The 21,516-nt window shown below is 40.4% G+C and overlaps 2 protein-coding genes across 2 annotated transcripts in view; one reads left to right on the top strand and one right to left on the bottom strand.

Moving 5' to 3' along the window:
• The window catches only part of PCCA (propionyl-CoA carboxylase subunit alpha), a 220,856-nt gene extending 218,727 nt beyond the window's left edge, over positions 1–2,129 (top strand). Inside the window, 1 exon segment of the mRNA XM_032226371.1 lies at positions 1,604–2,129. Coding sequence (XP_032082262.1) covers positions 1,604–1,672 — 69 coding nt within the window. The 3' untranslated portion in view covers positions 1,673–2,129.
• Positions 2,130–3,472: 1,343 nt separating this feature from the next.
• GGACT (gamma-glutamylamine cyclotransferase) lies at positions 3,473–20,865 on the bottom strand. The gene is made up of 2 exons (XM_032226958.1): positions 20,738–20,865; positions 3,473–4,282 (listed from the first exon to the last, which is right to left on the bottom strand). The coding sequence occupies exon 2, from the start codon at positions 4,263–4,265 to the stop codon at positions 3,792–3,794; it is 474 nt and encodes a 157-aa protein (XP_032082849.1). The 5' UTR covers positions 4,266–4,282; positions 20,738–20,865; the 3' UTR covers positions 3,473–3,791.
• Positions 20,866–21,516: the final 651 nt, after the last annotated feature.

Raw genomic sequence — 21,516 nt, forward strand, 5'->3', positions numbered from 1 at the left:
TGGTCATTAAGCAAACCTGGCTTTCTCCACTGACGTGGCTTATCGAAAGATGGCTGGGAAGGTTACGAAAGGTGATCACATGATCCCGGGACAGTGCAACTGTCCTAAGTACATCCCAAATGCCCAATTTTGATCAAGTGACCCTGGAGATACCACAACAATCGTTAAGTGAGCAAAGTGGTCATAAGTCTCTTTTTTCAGTGCCATTGCAACTTTGAACTGTCACTAAACAAATGGTTGGAAGTCGAGGACTATCTGTGTTAACATGTGAGATTCCAGATGAGCTTTTCCCAGCCTTCATTTTAGATGTGTCCCATTATGTCTCACAAAGTGTGCCTTGGTCTAACTTTTTGCGTAGCCACCTTTTATGTATTACGCATCTGGGCAAATTTGTGCATTTATAGAACTGGAATAAGGACCTTCCTTGCTTGCTTCAATTGGACTAGCATATTTTGTTTGTGCTAAATTTATGTCCTGGCTTTTCTTCATAACCTCAAAACATTTGTCTGTTCATTCCGAACATTAAAATGAATGTTTAAGATGGTAAGAGGGCCAGCGGTGTCGATTGATCTAATTAATAAATAATAAAGATAGCAGAATGATGTAATCTCAGGTACTGCTTTGAGTTTAGAAAAACCAGAAACGAAACCAAGAAAAGATGGAAAAGGTCACATGGACTACCCCTTATAGCTTCTTGCATCCTGCTTTCTACAGAATGGTCGAACTGATGAGAAAAATATATAGCGTTAAAGAACAAACATTCATTTATTGATACAGTGTTTGAGTAGAAATGGAAACATGCAAAATGTACACAACCTGTCTAAAGAGCTTCCAAAAGGCATTTTTTTAAGGGTATCAGTAATTTCATGTTAGGGAGGCATAGCTATAGCTATGACGCTGAACTTGTCGATCAGAAAGGTCGACAGTTCGGCGGTTCGAATCCCTAGCGCTGCGTAACGGAGTGAGCGCCCATTACTTATCCCAGCTTCTGCCAACCTAGCAGTTCTAAAGCGTGCAAAAATGCAAGTAGAAAAATAGGGACCAGTTTGGTGAGAAGGTATCAGTGTTCCGTGCATCTTCGGTCTCTAGTCATGCTGGCCACATGACCACGGAGAAGTCTTTGGACAGCGCTGGCTCTTCGGCTTTGAAGCAGAGATGAGCACCACCCCCTAGAGTCGGGAACAACTAGCACATATGTGCGAGAGGAACCTTTACCTTTGCCTAATTTCATGTTTGTTTACATACTTGATATGGAATTGACTATGTATGAGCTTAGGTGCATGTAACCCATTTGCAAAGGACTTCGTGCAGGGCAATGCCATTAGCGATGCAACCTCTGAATGTTCCTTGAGGAACTAAGGCCGTCACTTCTTCAAAAACGCACACTTCAACCACTTCAAGGGCCTTCATAGACACATTAATACATACTGCTCCCCACCCCAGACACTTATATACAAAGTATACTTTGGCTAGCCATGGTAATTGGGCAAAGCCACTCCAATCATTGGCAGGTGTAACTAATTACAATTTAGAAATAATCATGTGTTTAGAACCCATGTATTTATTTATTGATTGATTGATTTATTATGTATTTATGCTGCAGGTGAAAGCGGTATACTGCAAAATTGGTGATACTGTTGGGGAAGGAGATGAACTTGTGGAATTGGAATAAATCATTTCTTTCTAAACTTACCACAGTCGGAGTAGCCTCTTTTATGGTCAACCAGAAATTAAAATGAATGCTTATGGAAAGCAAAGGAGTTACAGAAACTCAACTATTGCTATCCTTTTTTTTTTTAAATTACTAAAAAACAAAAACAAAATAAAAATGGAGTGAGTTGATTTAGGTGAGCTTTCACAACTTAAATTAACATTTCCCTGAAACTTGCACTTCCCTATATTATAAATATTTGTATATATGAAATTTGTAATTCTTTTCATTAGATCTATTTACATGAACAAAATTAATAAAATCAACATTTTGGCATATGGCAAGTGTGATGTTTAAAGTTTTTAAGATAAACTATTTTAAGATGTTTAAACTTTTTAAGTGTGTGTATGTATATATGCCATTGGCAATATTTTCTGACAAATTTGTCAGTAAAATTATATTAAAATACTTAAGATTTTCCTGCACAATCTGAACTTTTATGTAATGAGCTTGACCATATGTTGGCATTATGAGTCTAGCTGACAAGACTTCTATCCAACCAAGGACAAAATTGAGCTATTTTGATGCCTTTCAGATGTTACCAGATTCATACACTCAGATGAAGGATATAGATGAATTTTTTGATGGAGTAGCGTATCAGAGACCAATTAAGATAGCAGATATAAGGCACAAAGAATCAAGTTGCTGTTAATCAGATTTATTGTAATGCATATAGACAGGAATCTAGTCAATTAACAATCAGCACTAAATTGGCTAGATAAGAATTAAGGGAATTCAAGAAAGGCTGGACTTGGACTGCTTATGGGTTATGCAGACTCCAGGCTGATTCCTCTCTTGACTCTGCCTCTCCTTCCCTTGCAGCAGATGAAGAAGCAATGTACTATTGTCCTCTGTTCTCATTATATACTGCCACATTTAAGAAAGTCTAGATTTATTTCAAATGGAAGAGACTACATGTTTCAGGTCCTATAACTCTAAAAAATAGTGTGATTTTTAAAATATATCAAAATCTATGTCAACTTATTTGAAACCAGTAGCAATATATGAATTTTGTCCAATTTTAACCCACACAATTAACAATTTTAAGAGGATTCATATTATGAAGAAAAGCAGCATGATGTATTAAAATTATATACAGTATTGCAAGAAGCTAATGGAAAAAAAGAAATACCATATTTTTAGGACTAGACGCACCGGAATATAAGATGCACCATGATTTTGAAGAGGTAAATTGAAGAAAAAAGTTTTTGCAATCTGCAGGCCTCCCAAACCCTCTGCATGCCTCGTTTTTTGCAAAAAAAATGGGGGGGGGGGCATCCAGAGGCTTTGGGAGGCTTGTAGAGTGCTCCTGGGGGGTGGGGGGAATGAGCAAAAATGGTGTTTTGCTCGTTTTTGCCCTCCCCAGCCCCTAGGAGCACTTTGCAAGCCTCCCAAACCCTTTGCACATCCATTTTTGCAAAAGGGGTGGGGTTTTGGGAGGCCAAAAATGCTGTATTCAGTGTATAAGACACACCCAAATTTTCACCGTCTTTTTTTTGGGGGGGGAGGTGCATCTTACACTCCGAAAAATATGGTAGGTACATCACTGATATAAAAAGCTTATACACTGATGATAAAAATGCAAGAATACTGATGATTCAGAACTTTCAACCAAAAATAAGCAATGCAGTTTTAAATAGCTGAAGAAGATATTAGGAGGCAATTTATATATACTAAAATGAATAGCCAAGTAGAAATATTAACCAGAAATGGGCCATAAGGAATGAAAAAATAAGACATAATAGTATTACTTTTGCTTCCTCTTCCATTCATGTCCTCCCCCCATTCATTCATTCCACATTTTGGGAAGAGATATGACTATTTGAATATTGATGGTAGTCTAACATAACTGAAATATTTAAATTACCCTGTTTAACCTTAGCAAGAACAAATGAGTACTTGCGTTCGGATCATTCTTTCATCATCTTGTTCAGTTGGACGTTCACTTAATAATATAAATTAATTCAATTATGTTCTGAAGAGGTAAATTAGGACTGCATTTCAGCATAAAATAGTAAAGATGTTCTTCTGCACCTGGGTAGGTGTTCATAGCTAAAAGTATTGTTTGATTTTTCTACTTCTATTCTCTGCTTTCTCTCAAGACGTACAAAAGATTATGCTTCCCAAAAGAATCATAGTCATCATGGTAAGGGAGATGCATCCATTCAGGTTGGTAAGTTGTAGTGCTGTACACATCACATTCCAGGATGTTGTTAATTGCCGATAGTTCTTTAGATGTGCTATTTTTATTTTCCCACTCGAGTACCTCAACTCTCATTGGAGTACGCTGATACATGGTTGGGCATCCTTCAAATTCATCAAGGAATTGCAACATCTGATCATCAACGGAATATATTTCTCCAGAAACACGGTGCCCCTTTCCTGGATTATTCAGCAAATAAGGGATATTGTATTTGCCTGCAATCACCAGTGGATATTTCTCCACTGTAAGTCCTCTGCCCTGGAATTGGGATGTCCCATGAACCCCATTTATCATGTGGGGGTAGTTTGGCTGGCCTTTCTTTAGTGTCCCGTAGACGAAGACACGGGCCATTCTTCCAACTGAAGGGACTGAAAAAAAAGCAAGAAAGTATTAATTTTTGCATTTTGCATTAGCAGGCTTTTTCAATCTCTTATGTCAGCAATAAATACACTTGTTTAAAACAAGACAACAGTATAAACTGCTGTTTCTCACATTTGTAAAAACCTATCTCTACAGTAAATGTAATGTGTAGTTGATTATTGTTATGCATATTAGACAACTTCCCAATTGTAATAAGTTAATTTCTTTATAACAGGGATGAAAAACTCGATTTCATTGAGGGCTGCATCAGGGTTGTTTGACCTCGGGGAACCAGGGTGGGCTTGGCCAGGGTGGGTGTGGCCAGCTCAACATCACTTGTGTCGACACCTGTGGTTGCCTGAGCACTGTCAGAGAAAATGGATTCCTGAGATCCGTTTTTGGCTCTCTGATGGCCTCCTGCAACCCTCTGCCAGCAAAAATGGAGCTTGGGAGGGCCGCCCATGGCCCTCTCAAGCTCCATTTTTGCTGGCAGAGTCACTGCAGGCTGGTCCTTTCTTGTTTCCAGGGTGGTCCAGTAGGCCAGATCTAAGCACCCTGCAGACTGGTTCTGGCCCCCGGGCCTTGAGTTTGATACCCCTGCTTTATAAAGTTCTATTGGGTCCCGCAACCGCATTAAAAAGTCTTATGATTTGAATTAAGTAGCCGTACATGTGATTCCAGTGCTTTCTGCACCTACAATCTGAGGTAATAAAGATCACTTCTCTTCCCATCTGATCTGGCAACTGTGCCCAGTTGAGAATGGTTTAACACATTCCTCCAAAAAAGCCACTTATTACAAACAATTATTAAAGTTCTTTAATGTTCAGTAAAAGAATATTGACAACTCAGCAAAGATCAAGACAGTTTCAAGAACCTGTGTCTGCAGTATCATAACTTTGCCTTTAAATAATTAAATAGAACAAAGGAAAAAAGGACAAGAAATTAAAAGGGAAAAAAATCAAAACAACAACAAAAAATCTGATATAAGGGCTTTTCATACTTTTTAAAAATAAAGTTATACTTAAGAGTTAAAATAAATAATGAGCCAGTTTGGTCTAATAGGCACGAGGCTAGAAAGCAGGAGGCTTTCAATTCCTACGTTAGGCATGAAAGCCAATAGGTGACTTTGGGCCAGTTAGTCTCTCTCATCCCAATTCACATTAACTCTGAATAACAGAATTGGAAGGGACCTTGGTGGTCTTCTAGTCCAACCAGCTGCTCAGGCAGGAGATCCTATACACAATTTCGGACAAACGATTGCCCAGTCTCTTCATTGGCCTTAAGCTTAGTAAGGCATCCATAGTCTTATTAGTAGTCAAGTGTCTTCACAACAGGCACACAAACAGAATTTACAAGCTTCCTAGCTGGCTTCTAACAACCAAAACAGTAAAGGTTTACAGGGAATTTACAGGGAATGTGTATTTCTTGTGGGGAAAATAGGTGGAGGAAGGAATAGTATGTACACTTGCCACCTTATTTACAAAAAACAATAAAGATGGGCTTCAAAAGAAAATCTTAAGTAAATTATTTGATTGCAATCTCTCGACATAATTTATGTCTGTGAACAGTTTGCTCAGAGGTTGCAAATCCTATCAGATCTTCAGTCCACTGACCCTTTGAGACCATATCTCTTTTCAGTACTGAAGGATGAAGGGGAAGACAGACACATGGTTAGCTGTCTTTCCCTACACCTGAAAATACAAGGAATCACAGGGCTCCATATACTTTTCACACACAAGGTTAAGGGATGTAACATCTGGTGGCCTCTTGAGGTGCATTTTCATCCTTAAGTGAAACAAGTTCTCATATTTCTAATACTTCTAAGCGTGGAGAGCACTATCAAGTTGCCAAGAGTCAGACACAACTAAATGGTCAAATAACAATACTTCTAATAAAGGATGCAAATTGTGTTTTGAGTAATGCTGAATCTAGCTCAGCCTCTGAGATTATTTGTCAGTGAGTTTTTAAAAGCCATCTTATTTTTTAAAAGGGAAGATGCCACTAACAGAAATAAGTGTTGGGTTTCATCTTCTGTGTGTGTATATTATATCCCATGTTTAAATTAGCTTTTCTAGCACAAAGGGGAAAAAGCCCTTATATTTATTTAAGTCACAAGATCCAGTAATCCCCCCTTTTCTCCCCAATGGTTTTGTTTAATGAAAGCTCAATACACCTGATGCTTTCAGGATTTTCCTCTGACAAAAACTGCCCAGGAAAGACCAGATCTGGTTTTTTAGCGCAACAATGTAATCTCTAATTCTCAGGTGCAGAGGCTGGTGTCCTCTGTATGTTAGACTATAACCCATTGCATCACTGGAGATGGCGATGATCACTGTAATGACTATATTCAACCATCTGGTAGGTCAAGAAAAGGTAATGGAGATACTTTGAAAATGGGTGTGTCCAACAACCTTGACAACTTTGTGGATTTCAACTTCCAGAATTCCCCAGCCGACATGGTTGACTCTGGCTGGCTGTGAATTCTGGAAGTTGAAGTCCACAGGGCTTAAATATTACCAAGATTGGACATCCTTGCTTTACAGGGTGGACAATTCACCTGAACCTGAACTTAATTATGCATAAACTTAATCTTCTTCCAAATCCTTATTCTTTCCCCCCCATTCATTAGAACATGTGTTGTGGATCGTAATTGTCTATATTAAAAATGGCCTTCTAACAGTCCAAAATGCTTGTAAGTGGCAAATGAAACAAGTGAACCAAGTAAATGAACGAACCGCCAAACCCAGAAAAATATTTCTAGAAAAAAATCCATCCCGAGCCTCTGGAGATACATCTTTCCTCCTAATGTACATGTGTGCACTTACGTCTATTCACAGCATGGGGAACGTTATGCATATCTTGGGACATTGTTTGTATACATATGGCAGTTTATGGCCATGTACTCAGGGTGGATAAAATATGATTTAAAAATCATTATTTTTTAAAAATTTAAATCAGATTTTTTTGATCATTTTTTTTATTTTTATCAAATTTATTTTAATAAAATGCTTTTGGAGTAAAAAATCTATCTAAAGATAGTTTTTTATTTAACTTACATTAATAAGTTAGTTTATTCAGCATGAAATGGAGCTTAGTTATGTAGCATGAAGCTGTATATTCTGCAATATTGGGACTGTCGGTGAGTCGAAAGCAGGTAAGAGGAAAAGCCACTGCAGGACAGAAATTAGTGTTGCTCTTTAAAAATTATGATTTAAATCAAATCCACCCTACAATGTACCCATGAAAGTTTATTTTTTGTATCTATCCATGTTGATAGACATGGAGTTTGCCTCTTGATGTACTGGTACTCTTAGGCTAAAACCTGAATTCTTATGCTTTCAAGCTATAATTTTCGGAAATCTTCTGGAAATCATGTGAAAATTCATGCTTTGTAAGACTTTACAATATACTGGTTATTAATGTAAGCCCAAGTTGACAATGACAAAGCCAAAGTAGCAAACAGCATAGAATACCCCACTATAGCAACTTCTCTTTTCTCTCTCATGAAATAGTGTTGTATTCTTGTCTGGCTCCCCTTTGAAACACAAACACCATTATTTTCCAGATTGTGATTTGAGTAAAAAATGCAGACCTTTAGGAAGAGGGATTGAAAAAGAATCAGAGTTAAATGTGCAGTTAATCCCCATTGGGGACTTGTGCTCACTTTGAATTCTAAATGGAGAACTGTAAAACAAATTGTTCACAATCAAGAGGTCACTTGAGTTAGTAACAGTTTTAGTAAGTATAAAAAAAGGAAATGAAAATGTACATTAAAATCTTCACATCCATCTGCAAAAGATATACTTTATTTACATTATGCAATTTCTTCATTGGGAACATAGATCTATGTTTTAACAAAAGAGAATTTTTTTCCTCACAAAAAAAAAAGCTTCATCTTTATGTATCATGGAAAAACGAACCTTTGGTTATTCTGTTACAGAATTGATTCTATGAGGCAAAAAAATCTCTCCAAGGCTTTGCTTAAAATATAGGAATATACTTTCCCTTTTAGATCCTGGTTATTGGCAGTCTATTTCACAGAAGTAAAAAGCTAGTCAGGAAATTAAAGCTTAAAATAAGACTAATGTTTGTGTTTGTAGCAGAAATCCTTCGGCTATCTGCTCGGCCTTCCCACTCCCTAGTTCATTGATGGTGAACCTTTTCAGCACTGTGACATCACATGCGCTCATCGGGGTCATGCTCCAGAAAAGCTAAACTTCCAAGTCCTAGTGTGCATATGCACCTGACAATCAGCTGGCTGGTGCACATGCGCATGCTGGTTTTCGGCACTGCCGTGCACGCAGAGATCACGCTCCAGAAAAAGCCAAACTTCCGGGTTCTTGCATGCACGTGCACTTGACAATCAGGTGGCAGGTGCACATGTGTGCACCAGTTTTCAGCACTGCCGTGCATGCAAAGGACAGCTGATCGTCGTGCATGCAAAGGACAGATCATCATCACGTGCTTATACACGCCCCAAACCCAGAAGACAAAGAGGCAAGGCTGTGCGTGCCAGGCAACAAGGCTTTGCATGTGACTTTGGGCATGCGTGCCATAGGTTCGCCATCACGGCCCTAGTTGTTCTGAATTCTGAGACCAAGCATGCAAGATGAATAACCCTGGGTTGCACACGTGATTACAACGTTCAGCAGCTTCTACCCTTCCATTCTTGAAATGTTCATAATCAAACGAGTGTCCTGGTATAACAGAAGCAGGACACCACAAAGTGTGTGACAGCACTAAGAACAAGGTATCTGTCACACCACACCTTTTTTCTTAACCACTGGCATACTTTGTGAAATATGCCAGTGGTTAAGAGAAAAGTGATGGAGGTGTGAGAGATAACTTATTCTCGCTGATGCATCAAAAAAGAGATGAAGTGACCAGGAAATATCTAACTGTAAGAGGCCAGAAGGCTCAGTATGGGTGTGACTTCAGGTTGCTCATGGGTTCTGATGAGTGCCTGGCACCATTTTTGGAAATGGTTTGCCCATAGCGGAGATAATGGGATGGCCCAAGGTCATCCAGCTGGCTTTGTGGCTAAAGAAGCTCCTGGTTTCTAGTCTGGTGACTTAATGCTATACAAGATAGCTCTCAGAGTGGAGTTTAAGACTGGCGTGTTGTGATGGTTTTGTGTGTGTGCTGTTTTTCTTGTTGGAATTTAAGTGGGAATCATTTAACTTTAATTTAAATCAGTTAAATTATCATGAATTAAATAACTGGGATTTCACTGTCAAATGCTGGGCAAGCACTGATTTAAGGGTACTTCACAGAATATTGGTTTCTCTCACGGATATGATTTCACACCAGAATTTTAATTTGGATTTTATGACTTTATTACCCTCCACAAATCAAAACAAAATGATTAAACTGAAATCTACTGTAAATATCTATTTCCAAAAATGAAACACCAGAATGAGAAATCAAGTGCTGAAATTCGTCACATTTTGCTTTCACTGTTTAGCTTAAATCAGGGGTGTCAAACTCAATTTTATTGAGGGCTGCATTCAGGGTTGCGTTTGACCTCAGGGGGCTGGGGTGTGTGTGGCCAGGTCAATGTTTTGTCAGGGGTGCAGATGGTGGCTCTGCCAGCGAAAACAAGCTCCCAAGCTCAGTTTTCAGTTGCCATGGCCTCTTGCAGCCCTCCGTCAGCAAAAACGGAGCTCGGGAGAGCCTCACATGGCCCTCACAAGCTCTGTTTTTGCTGGCAGAAACCATATGCTGGTCCTTCGCCGTTTTCAGGATGGCCCCATGGGCCAGATCCGGTCCTTGGGCCTTGAGTTTGACACCCCTGGCTTAGATGTTCAGGCGGCATGTTCCAGGTGGCATTTAATTAAGGGGGAATTACATGCAAGTAACACCCCGTAACCTTAAGTGTGCATGACTTTGGTTGCTTCAGGACCAACTCTGGTCCCCTTTGGTGGTTTAGCTTTGGCTTGGATACAGAAAGAGTGGCAATCATCTTCCCTTTTCCCTTCAATGGAAAACCAGCCAGCTGTTTTTTCCCCATGGGTTCTGCTGCTTCTGTGATGGTGGAGGAGGGAAGAAGTGTAACATCTGGAACTTCTTCATTCTTCTTTCTCTTTTGCATGGAACACAGAAAGGGATCCTAGTAGTTTCCATCCCAAGCAACCTTCCATGTTCTGTTCCTTCAACTAATCTGCAGGCATTGTTTAAAACAGATTTCTCCCTCAGTCACTGCTGTACCCTGCAATCAGAATTCCAGCTTTTTTTTGGGGGGGGGGGATCCAGGTTGCAAAATTACTTGCAGTTGAATCATTTTGTGCAAAAGGATACCATGTTGCTGTTAAGAAGACAAATGTGGATGCTAACTTTTCTGTTCCTCCAGGACTTGCAGCTCTTCTTAAAAAATGCTTTATTATTTTAACTGTTTTATAGTTTTAGAACTACCTAGTTCCGTGATGGTGAACCTATGGCACGTGTGCCACAGATGGCATATGGAGCCATATCTACTGGTACGCGAGCGGTCCGCTCCAGTGTGCATGCGCATGCCAGCCATCTGATTTCCGGCCTTCTGGAGCGCTAGGGAAGGTTGTTTCCGCTTCAGGAAAGCCTCCGGAGCTTGGGGAGGACGAAAAACAGGCCTAACGGGTCTAATGCAAGTTCAGAAACTATCCATTTCCAGCTTCTGGCCTCAGGAGAGGCAGTTTTCATTATGGGTGCTGGCAAGCACGCGGGCTATCGTGCGCTCGTTCGCATTTTTGGCACCCAACAACAAAAAGGTTAACCATCACTAACCTACTTACTTGGTTGAGAAGGATAGTTATAATATAGCCGTTATTGTACAAAATAAGAACAACAAAATTGGTTTTAGTCTCACTGGTGCAATCCATGACAACAAATACAAACAACATAAATAGTAAAAATAATCCCAATGCAGGTAATTAGAGGAAAAGAAAAAAGAAAGAAAAACTAGTCATACATTTCTGCATGTGTGTAGAGTGATTGTAGTTGTATTTAAGAATCTGACAGCCCAAGGATAGAAACTATTTTTAAACCTATTTGCTTGGCTGGCTATGCTTTGATGTCTTCTGCCTGATGGTAGAAGTGCGAAGAGACACTGACCAGGGTGTGAATCATCTCTGAGTATCTTCCTTACTCTGCTAAAGCAGCGAGACCTGGCAATGTCACCCAGTGGTGTTAGAGAGCAACCAATGGTTTCTTGTGCTGAATTGATCATTCTCTGTAGTGCCTTCCTGTCCGCAGCTGTTAAACCAGTGTACCATACTGCAATGCAATATGTGAGGATACTTTCTATTGTGGAAATAAAAATAGATTAAATAAAAGTGAATAAATAAATCACTTCACCTCCACTGAAAGGCTAATTAGCCATCTTGTGGCAAGTGGAAATAACAATAGCTGGTGCTTAATTTTATACAATGACAGTAAAAAAATAAACAACTGGGCAGTGTAAAGAAAATATATAACAACATAGATGGACTTTAGTTTGTATTCCAAAAGAAAAAGTTGGCAACTACAGTATTTAACTAGTTCTGACTAGTCAGAAATTAGGCCTCACAATATCCTTCAGGACAAAACAACTTATTGAAAAGCGTGGCACGACAAAACCGCGCTACGCAAAATAGCGGAGATTAAATCACGTCGCTAAAGCCGCGACGTCATCACCGCGCGTCATCACCGCCGCGACAACAGCACGGCGACAGAAGGACGTTCTACATGCTTCGTTCTTTGCCTCCAAAGGTAGCCCTCCTCCTCCAGCTGACAGCGGCAGCGGGCACGGGGCAAAGCGGGCTGCCCAGCAGCAGCAGCAGCCCGCGGGAAGGGTCCAGCACAGCTGCGGGGGGCAGCAGGAAGCCTGCGGGGTGGCTGAGTGGGGCCGCCGATGCCGGTGGCTGAGGAGGACGCAGCAGGGGCGGCGGCTGAGGCTCTCCCAGGGCCGGCGAAGCGGGCTTGCCCAGCGGAGGCAGGCCGCCCTCTTCTTCCTCAACAACATCTCCTTGGACGGGCGGCGGCCTCTGCCGGGCAAGCCCACTTCGCCAGCCCCGGGAGAGCCTCAGCCGCCGCCGCTGCTGCGTCCTCCACTGCTGGTGTCGGCGGCCCCGCTCGGGCTTCCTGCTGCCCCCCACGGCTGAGCTGGACCCTTCCCGCAGGCTGCTGCTGCTGGGCACCCCGCTTTGCCCCGTGCCCGCTGCCGCTGTCAGCTGGAGGAGGAGGGCTACCTTTGGAGGCAAAGAACGAAGCATGTAGAACGCCCTTCTGTCGCCGCGCTGTTGTCGCGGCAGTAGGGTCGTTTTTTTCTTAGCGCTTCAGACGCCGCGGATTTGCCTCTGCGCTTATGTTGGCGCGGATAAGGACATCGCGGTTTTGTGGTGGAACCATTGAAAAGATTCTGTCATGAAATATTCATACTGCAGCCATTAAGGTTTAATATCGTGGGAAAATGAGTGAAATCTGTATGTCATTTTTAAAAGCAATTTCTTTTAACTATAACTGACAGCCTATCCGATTGCTGGTAAGGCTTATTTGCTATTACCTGAGAAAGGAAAAGTAACTGTTAAAAAAAACAACAACGAAGCAGATGGAATAGGTTGGGGTTGGAGGGGAGAACAAATTAAAATAATTGGAAAACCTTAACTAGGATCATTCATTCAGACCTGTTAGGATGCTTTTGTTTTCAAGCCTACTAATTCAGTAATTCCCTATAAGAGCATTAGAAGCATAATAATAGCAGCTGTAACTGGTCCTGGTGTCAGCAAGCAGAGTTTGTTTTTGCTCCTTATCTCCCCCCCCCTTTTATTAAAACTTCTATTAAAAAATGCAGCTAATTTACTTATACTAGTTCCCCACTAATAGTGTATTTATAACATCCCTGAACCATCACTGAGGTGATGGAAAGCCTGTTGTTTTGGTGCCAAGAGATGCTCTAAGGCACTTAAAAGGGAAATGAGCTCTCACTGAATCCCACCAGAGACATTGAAGGACAAGCTGTCTACTCATTGTTTGGCTTCTCCTGGATTTTGTTTCTTGTTCTGCAAGAATGTAATGCAGTGCTAGGAAATGCCCGTATTTAGCAAAATAGCTGTTACTATGATGGAGGGAGCAGCAGATGAATCGCTGCGGTGTTACATTTTCCACATTTATCTGCCATTATTTGGGAATCAAGCGGAGTGAATTAACTTAAATCCAAAGGACTTAAAATACTGGTATAAGTCTACCTTTATTCATCCCCAGAAGAAATCTCAGATTTAAACCTGACTGATCTGTCAATCAGGCTAGTATACTGTATTTATTTATTTAATAGTGGTGCAAGCATAAAAAATGATAATTTACAATATAATTCAAGACTTTCTAGCAAGAATATTAGCACAATATGTTGGATTCTGGATTTTAATATTTTGCTTATAACTGCTGAATGAAGAGCAGTATATTAGTAAAAAGTTATCTCAGATTCTCACTTGGCCAAACCTAGCACACCTCACCAAGGTTTTTTTGTCTAGATAAATCCAGCAAAAGTAAAACAAAACAAAATAAAACCTTCAATAACCAAGAGCTAGGAATTTGATATGATAGAAGCCATTTTCATAAGATAAAAGCTGAAATGGATATATTTTACGTGTGATTTTCTGTGATTCGATTTTATAAGCTTTTGATTACTATATATACTAAAAAATTAGAAAAAAAACGTATTACAGGTTGTTTTTGACTTATGATCACAATTGAGCCCAAAATTTCTGTTGTTTAAAATTATTTAAATTTTAAATTATTAAAATAGTTTCCATATGAGATACATAGGAAACCTCCAGATCCGTTGGGCAGAAGACGAAGTACGGATGGCTCTATAAAGATCCTAACGTACCCATTCTTACTTTATTGCAACACAGCATCCTATTTTTCTTATCTTTTTACTTCAATAACTTTACTTTCTCTGGAAGGAAAAAAAAAGCACTCACTGTTGGCTCAGTGACCAGATATAGTTACATATTAATTCTTTAGAAGTTCCTGAAAACTGTAGGAAGCAGGTGAAAAAACAAAATGCCTTGAACTTTAAACCTGAGCGCAGTCTGTTTGAATAAAGCGAGTTTTAAGGTCACTCTTCACTCAGTGCTAACTTTCAAGAAGGACCCACATGCCAGAAGAGACTCCTGGGACTGCATCCTGTTGGTTCTTTGATGCTTTCATTTTGTAACTTGCTATTTTCTTTAGAGGCAGACCATGGGCTTCCTGCTTGGGCCAGCCGCTGTCCAACCTTACCAAATATCTCAGAAGCGTTTATGGCTAAACACCTTTCTTACATTAGCCAGGGAGGCACCAGTGGAAACCACAGCGTCTTTGAAATCAAAAGGTTAGAGCCTTCTCTCAGCAGTTGTCCGCTCTGAAACTATGAAATCCTGGTTTGTGAAAACAAACAGCATTACAACCATTGAACAATACCTGTGAGAATGCTTTGTATTTTACTTCACACAGATTAAGTATTTGGTGATTTGAATTTCATTTGAAACAGGACCACTGTTTACTTGCAGCTGTCTTTTAAAGGTCAAGAAGTCCCCAAAGAAATGAAGGAAGGTATGAAATCATTTTTAAACATACATATCTGAAAGGTAACATAAAGGATGGCCACATCTCACTAAATTCTAGACTCAAACTGCATCCTCTTCCTCTCTAAATTCCCAAATGACTGGTGATCTATAGCATTGCCGTGATATGTTTATAGTCTTCCCTGAGCCAAAATACTCCAATGCCTGTTTTTAAGAATGCGTGGAAACTCCTGTATGAAACATGAGTCAGGCATAGCACTGTACACATGACATTCCTTCCACACTGAAGTTGCAAGCAGAATGTTCCACTTCAGCACTGGGCTAACATATAAGCATGAAATGAAGCCCAGCGAGTAATCTTGACTTAACAGAGAATGTGCTTCACAATACTTCACACGTGCTGTAGTTGTGAAGATTAATTGGAAATTCTAAGCAGAATTAACTGCTTCATTGTAAAAATTGACTGTGATAAATATAAAATGTATTATTAAATTTATCCAAATTGATGCTGTACCAATCATTAATATACTTTTATTTGAGACTAGTCCAGAGACGCTAGACTACTTTTTGCCTGCTAATAGATAACCATAAGATGAAGTAATATAACAGGCATTTCTTCACAATTATTAATCAAACAACAGAAATGTTTAAACATTAAAAAAAAGATAAGATTACCAACTGTTATCCACATGGTAGTTAGTACCCATGTGTGCGTTCCTTTATAGGTAGTGTTGGAAATTAGCAATCTCTGAATTATACTCAAAACCCAAAAGAGTGCAACTCGTAGAGGGTGGTGTCACATAGTCATACAGGTAATCCTCAATGTATGACTATAATTGAGCCCAGAATTATGGTTTTAAGTTGTGCTGGTCATTAAGAGATTAATCCGATTTTATGACATTTGTTTGCAGTGGTCGTTAAGCAAACTCATTATTTGCATTTGGCATTTTTTGCTGGAAACTGAAAATAAGCGCCAGCTTCCATTAAAACAAAACCACCACCCATAAATCATGGTCATATGACTGCAGATATCAGAACTTTGAATCTGAGTCATAAATACCTTTTGGGGGCTCATCAAAATTTTGCATGGTTGATGAGAAACTAGTCATGATGTGAGGACTATCTGTATTGCAGCATGCTTATTACTGCCCATGCTTACAAACCAGCTGAAGCTTCTGAGTGATCCTCAAGGGCAGCTCCACTGCCTAGGACATTAGTGACCATCTGGAGAGCCTTCTGGTTCAGGAATCGCTACAACTGGCACAGGAGATGAATCACTGCAAAGGCCCTTTCTCCATTGGCCACAGCTGCCATCTGCTTTTCATGCAGAAGCCACAAGTCCAAAATTATTCTCCAATTGTGCATCAGCCTTGAATAGGAAAGCACAGCTGAATCCAAGGCTAAAGATGGAGACTCACCAGCTGGGATTGAGCCTAGGTCTGTTCCTTCCCATCCAAATCCGCAAAGCCTCCAGGAACAGGGACAGGACATCAATAACATCACTTACATAGTCTGAGGCCAAATATATAATTGGACATTATCACATACTCAACCCAACCGATGATCTCATCCAGCAGTTTCATGGTGATATGGAACAGCAGGAGAGATGTCAAGCCCTGCAGCACTCACAAGTCACAATCTCTCTCCTCTTGTCAACATCAACTGAAACCAGCCAGAGAAAATAGGCAACCACCATGGTATGGTGTTCCCAATGCCCAATCCCCATAGCCTGCCTAGAAGAATACCATGATTAATGGTATCGAAAGCCACTAAGACAGTGGTTCTCAATCTGAGGGTCGGGACCCCTTTGGGGGTCAAAGAACCCTTTCACAGTGGTCGCCTAAGGACCATCGGTTCTTAGGAACCGAGACACAAATGTTATGGTTGGGGGTCACCACAACATGAGGAACTGTATTAAAGGGTCACGGCATTGGGAAGGTTGAGAACCACTGCACTAAGAGATCAAGGAGCATTATGGACACACCCACCTCAGCTCCACAAAAGAGTGATCTATACAGTCTCTGCAATGAACATGCCTAACTAAAACCATGGTTTGGTCACAAGTCACCAGGAAGCACAATCGGTCCAGTCTCTCTGTACTAAACGCTGACATGAAACAAGTCCAAATAATCTGCTTCCTTCAAGTTCTCTAGAGCTGAAATCTGACCTCCTCTATAAAAGGAACTACTGAATGATAGTTGTCCAGGACTGTTGGGTCTAGTGTCTCCTTAAGGAATATGTGTACCAACAAGCTCCTTTAAGGATTAAGGGACTATATTTTCCTTCCTTAAAGAATTTAAGTGGTGTTCTCCTTAAGACATTGTATGAACCTAATTACAGGTCATCTCCTGGGTGGCTTTTGCCAGTCAGAAGGGACCTGGAACAGGTGGCTGATCTAATAGACCAGAGAACCCGAAACACAGGACTGAACTCATTCCAGACAACTACATAAGGTCTTGCTCAACTCTGAGTGAATGTGAACAACTCTTATCTGCCAAATATGAGAATATTTCTCACAGTGGCCCTGCAGCTCATTCTTTCCCAGTAGGACCAGATTGCCTGAAATCAGGGGCTGGATGATGGACAACTGTATATACAATAAAGGCCAAGAAATAAGGATGTTTCACTCCATTGTCAGCAAAATGTACTCCCAAATATGGGTTCTTACTCACATTCAATCCAATTTACTCTTTATCTTTCTTCAACAGCATTTCAAGACTCTTCTATATTTTTTGAAGCAATTATCATGCTGATGGATAGAATTCTTATAAATCTTTATTATACAGCTCTACTATAAATACTTTGAGCTAGAGGGAATATTAGGTTACAAATTCCTAAAAAAATAAGTTTTGAACTTCTTGAAAATTTTATTTAAGAGTTAGTGAATTAAAATAAAACTATGTTTTCAGTTAAGGCAAAAAATTAGCAACAATTCAGAACTAACATTTTTAAAAACAAGATTTTCTTTTCTTTAATGTTCTATTTATTTTGTAAAGGACACTTCTCTGCACCTAAATATTACATTACAATTCAATAATTCCTTTTGTGTGTTTTATTTTTATCCTCCTTGGTATTAATGTCACAAAATGACTGACTGCACTTGTAAAGTTTTGCAGAATTTTTAATCTATTTACAGCATTATTATAGGGCAAAGTGTACAAAAAACATATCTCTCCAAGTCACTGATTATTTTATATGACTTACTAGTTCAAACTAAAGGGATTTGGCTCAGCATTTTTTCATGAATATATATGGCATTTTGAGCCCTGTAATCCCCCATAGATAAATAATAGATAGGTACTACGTGATAGCCAACAATTTTCTCTGATTTGCTCAAAACAGGCTAAAAGGAGACATTATTATTACAATTCTAAACATGCATTCAGTGGTTCATATTCCTAGGAACACCCTGCATTTAAAAAAAGAATCGTCAATTTATTCCAGAGTATAATCCTCAATGGCAAAAGATTCCTTAGTATTGTCTGTCTTTCCAGGAAGCAAGGAAGAGAACAAAAATAGGTATGCTATACTTTACAGACATTTTATATGATAAATAATAGTATAAATATATGTAGCCTAAAGCATACCTTGTTAGATTCTCTGGTAAACTGAACTCATGCCTGTATAAATTCATTCTGCACTGCAAGTTATTTGGAATAATAGAAAGCACTTCATCTCAGGGTTCATCTGATGTACAGCAAAACTAATTATTATTATTAGGATAAGCCACAAAATATTTCAGACTGAACCACTTACCTTCCACTTTCACACAGTTGTGAAAAGGAGATCAGAGTATTATTCTGTTTTAAGTTACTAGAACAGGCAAATTCCACTTAGTTATTTATTTATTTGCTACTCTTCTCTCGATTCTGGACAGCTTAGAAACATTAAAAACCAATAACACCATGAACAATAAATATTCCTAATAGCAGTAATAAAGTAGTTAAAAGATGGGGAGGAAAGAAGCAGGCTGCACACGGGAGGGGAAGTGGGATTCTCTCTTAATCTGTCAACCACCTCCAGTATAATACTCCCCCCTTGAGGCTCAAGGCAACTGCCATAGCCAGGTCTTCAGGCCTTATGGATAAGCAAAAGGATGGGAGTGGATCTCCCCTTGGGGATAAGGGCAGGGGCCACAGTAGAAAAGGTTCTTTGCCTGGACCCCACCAGCTGAAATTCCTTGATCAATGGGACTTGCCAGCAGGAGTTGGGTAGACCAGTGTCATTGGGGTGAGAAAGTTCCTCAGATAGTTTGTACCTGTACCATGAAGGGTTTTAAATGTGATAACTAAGACCTTGAATTACACCTGGGAGCAAACTGGGAGCCAGTGCAACTTATGGGATAGTGGTGTAACAGAGGCCACTCTGATCAGTGGAGAGAAATCAGATTTAAATTAGTTTATCATGGTGTATTCCTCCCGAAAAGGAAATGCTCACAGATCAGCAACAGATAATCTTAATATTTATGTATACATTAAATTAATGCAATATACTTTTGTAAAAAACATAATAAAGTCACTAATATATTTGTCAGAAGAAGACATTGCACATCCTAGATGTGGAGAGATACCAGCTATGGTTTAGTAACCCCAAAATGGCTGGGCTAACCAAACCAATATATTATAGGTCACAATAGCTTGTTTCACACCATATAGCAAGTGAAAAACCCCACAACCATCACAATTTATAATATGAACCCCACCATAACCAAAATGGAACCTTGACATCTATTTATATATGTAAAAAAGGTAAAATATATGTTGTTCTGATACTTTTCAGAAAAAGCCCATTTTAAAGTCCGTAGAGAAATCCCTTCTCTGTTACATGGCATATATAAACTGATCAAGTTCTCACGGCTGAAATTTGGAATATGGTTTTGATCCGTGCGCATTACAAGGGTAAGGGGCTGCTATAAAGAAGAGAGCCAACATTTTCCAAAGCACGTGAAGTCAGGAAAAGCAATGGGTGGAAACTAACAAGGAGAGAAGCAACCTGGAATTAAGGGGGAAAAAATTCCTGTCAGTTAGAACAATTAACCCAGTGGAAGAGCTTGCCTTCAGAAGTTGTGGGTGCTTCATCACTGGAGACTTTTTAGAAGAGACTGGACAGTCACCTGTCTTAAATGGTACAGCGTCTCCTGCTTGAGCAGGGGGTTGGACTAGACGACCTCTAAGGTCCCTTCCAGCTCTATTCAGATTAGATAAAGATAAACATTAAATTTTCTGGTTCCAACTCTCAAAGGTATTCCACGGGATGACGTCTCCTGCCTGAGCAGGGGGCTAGACTAGAAGACCTCCAAGGTCCCTTCCAACTCTGTTACTGTTTAAATCAGCCATTACACCTGAGGCCTGATCGCTTCAACTCAAAAGAGTCCAGCCTCTGGAGGAAGCTATTCCCCCCCACCCCCCGAAACTACCGATAGATCCATGAAACTTTTGTCCCCGGTCCGAGGGCAGGGCTTTCTGCGCCTGCGCACCAGTTCGGGTAATCAAGCGCTATCCCGGACGGGACGTTTTCGTCAGCGCATTTTTACTGTGTCTTCTCCCACTATAACAGTTAATCTTTACAACCCCGCTCAAGGGGAGAGAGAGTTCATTCCCTCGAGCCAAAGAGACACCGAGATCGCCCGCCCGTGGCCACTGACAACCACGAAAGCTCCTTCCATCGCGGGGTCTTAATTAAACCGCGGTCGACCAATACGATGGCTCGCCTTCCCTCACGTGACCCTGCGAGGGGCACGCGCCGCTCCGTTTGAAAGCCCGCTGAGCCAACGTTCGATATTTCTCTCACTCTAACCCCCCTCCCCCTTTCTTCCCCGGACCCTCCACGAATTTCACATGACGCTTCTTAGCCAATCACCTTCGAAAACATTGGCAAAATCTCGCGGAGGGGGGAAGGGGGAGGTCTAAGGCAAGCTGGACTCTGCCACTCCTTTAAAAAGCTCACCTGCCAGGTTGAACGGCCGTCGAGTCCACCTCCACCGACTTGCTAAGACTGTAAAATTCACCTGCCTTTTCAACTCAGTCGTTTCCGGGTTGTGGCCCTTTAAAAGCGGGTGATTGGGCGGAGCAGCCTTCTGTCACAATAGGGCTGGACTAGAAAGAGACTTTCGGTTATGTAGACCAGGGGTCTCCAACCTTGGCAACTTTAAGACTTGTGGACTTCAACTCCCAGAATTCCTCAGCCAGCCTCGAGGAATTCTGGGAGTTGAAGTCCACAAGCCTTAAAAGTTGCCAAGGTTGGGGACCCCTGATGTAGACGATGGGGAAGTTGTTGGCAAGGTGTGGCATATTTTCCCCACCAAATGTTGCAAATATTTATTCATTTTCCTTTACATATACATGTGATTTTGTACACACAATCATGTAGGCATGCATGACTAGCTCATATATATAATTCTGGGTGACTTACAAACCAAACAAATATAAAAACCACAGAAAATAACAATACAGGTCATCCTCGACTTATGACCACCATTGACCCCAACATTTCTGCTGTTAAGTGAGACATTTGTTAAGTGAGTTTCCCCCCATTTTATGACTTCTTGCCATGGTTGTTAAGTGAATGTTGCAGTTGATTAGTTAATAACCTGGTTGTTAAGTAAATCTGGCTTCCTCATTGATTTTGCTGGTCAGATGATTGCCACAAAGGGGATTACATGACTTTGGGACACAGCAATGGTCATAAGTATGAACCAGTGGCCAAGCATTTGAATTTTGATCACG

Source organism: Thamnophis elegans, chromosome 11 (genome assembly GCF_009769535.1).
Source record: "Thamnophis elegans isolate rThaEle1 chromosome 11, rThaEle1.pri, whole genome shotgun sequence".
Taxonomy (NCBI): domain Eukaryota; kingdom Metazoa; phylum Chordata; class Lepidosauria; order Squamata; family Colubridae; genus Thamnophis; species Thamnophis elegans.

Coding starts and splice junctions, on each gene's coding strand:
- GGACT (XM_032226958.1), bottom strand. CDS start 4,265: ATGGCCCGTGTCTTCGTCTACGGGACACTAAAGAAAGGCCAGCCAAAC.